Consider the following 1,884-nt stretch of genomic DNA (forward strand, 5'->3'; position numbering starts at 1 on the left):
TTTCAGCTTCATTCAATCAGTGAAAACAGACTAAATATTGATTTCACTGCATCCAGACACATCAGACGAGAAACTTATTTAAAGAGCGTGTTTAGATTAGCTCACAAAAAATAAAGCAGCATATAAAAGCAAATGCATATTGTTATTTTACATTAATATTTAGTTTTCTTTCATCTGGTGGACCCAACTGAACCTCACAGTGGGACTTAAAGACTGTTTGTGTTTCAGTTTCAGCTTTAGAAAACCTGAATTACCTCCAGAAACTGAAACATTATAAATCCCAGTGATTGTGAATCGTATTGTGCAGCCTGCGAACAATAACACAGCATTAACAGATAACATTTAGTTTGCTATGACTAGAAGTATCTCTGTAACTGTTTCTACCTCAGTTTCACATTTAAAACCTGAATTACCTCCAGAAACTGATGATTGTGCACTTTTAATTACAGATCCTTCGCATTTAAAGAGCCTGCGAACGATAACAGATACTATTTTTAATTAATATTTAGTTTGTTATCACAAGAAGCATCCGGAAGGCAACATTAAACCTTCAGTTGGGTCGACTTTAAGCCTCCCTGCTCAGTTTCAGCTTCATTAAATCTCATTTCAATCAGTGAAAACAGAATAAATATTGATTTCTCTGCATTAATAAACACCTGCTGCACTCTCCCTCACTGCACCTGAGCTGTGCAGACTCTCTGCTGCTGTGGAACATTAAATATACCTGTCAGACATCATGTTAGCTTCATTATTTATATTATAAAAACCTAAAATCTGTGTTTGTGTGGAGCCCGTCACGACTCAGACCCTGTGCCCCCCCAGCAGGTAACGAGCCCCCACAGCTACCTGCAGGACATCGGAGACAACGTTAAAGTGCAGTTATATTCACATTAAAGCATTATAAATCATTATAAATCATTAAATCTGGAGGGGGGGGGGGCATCTGCGACCATCTCACCGAGGCTAACGAGCTACAGCTAACTAGCATCGGTGACCTAGCTCATTTAGCGAAACACACAAAAAACCACACATTTAAAACCGCGAATGAGGCGATATAAACACACACGGACACATAAAGTGATACTACCGCGCACAGAAACACCTCCACACTGTTTGTTGCCGTCGACATTGGTGAACTGCTGATCAATAACGGGGCTAAAGCTAGCCGGCTAACCTCGTCGTAGAGCGCTCACAGGAAGTCCGTTAGCCCGTTAGCTCCTCGTTAGCTCCCGTTAGCTTCCCGTTAGCTCCTCGTTAGCTCCTCGTTAGCTCCCCGTTAGCGTCCGTTGCTCTGCGGGAAGCGACCGAGCAGCGCTTTAAAGTGATCAATAATCAGTAATATCAGTAATATCAGGGGTTTATTGATTATATCGGACGGGAGCTGGAGGGATTTCTAGCAGCGGCTCGTTAGCAGAACCGGGAAGTTCTTAACATCCCCCGGAAGTACATGTGCAGCTGCTTATCGACATTTATTATTTATTTTATCTTATCTTATCTTATTTTATTTTATTTTATTTTATTTTATTTCATTTTATTTCATTTTATTCCGTCTTAAATAACATACAAACTACGGCGGAGTATTGGGGCCAGACTAAGAAAAAAAATTGGGAGGGGGGGGAAGTTACGAGAATAAAATCGTAATAATACGAAAATAAAATCATAATTTTGAGAGAATAAAGTCGTAATAATACGAAAATAAGGTCATAATATTACGAGAATAAAGTCATAATTTTGAGAGAATAAAGTCATAATATTACGACAATAAAGTCATAATAATACGAGAATAAAGTCGTAACATTGCGAGAATAAAGTCGTTACATTACGAGAATAAAGTCGTAACATTATGAGAATAACGTAACATTACGAGAATAAAGTCGTAATAAT

General features: G+C 38.5%; 1 protein-coding gene across 2 annotated transcripts in view; it reads right to left on the reverse strand.

Annotated features, from left to right (window-relative positions):
• The window catches only part of LOC118321092 (casein kinase II subunit alpha'-like), a 10,923-nt gene extending 9,721 nt beyond the window's left edge, over positions 1 to 1,202 (reverse strand). Inside the window, exon 1 of one of the 2 annotated variants that reach the window (XM_035652285.1) lies at positions 1,088 to 1,202. In XM_035652285.1, the coding sequence (XP_035508178.1) occupies positions 1,088 to 1,129 (42 nt within the window). In that variant the 5' untranslated portion in view covers positions 1,130 to 1,202. The remainder of the gene's footprint in view (positions 1 to 1,087) is intronic. The other variant, XM_035652284.1, reaches the window with a different exon arrangement.
• Between the last annotated feature and the right edge of the window lie 682 nt (positions 1,203 to 1,884).

Source organism: Morone saxatilis, unplaced genomic scaffold (genome assembly GCF_004916995.1).
Source record: "Morone saxatilis isolate NCDOM2014 unplaced genomic scaffold, NCSU_SB_2.0 Contig11, whole genome shotgun sequence".
NCBI lineage: Eukaryota > Metazoa > Chordata > Actinopteri > Moronidae > Morone > Morone saxatilis.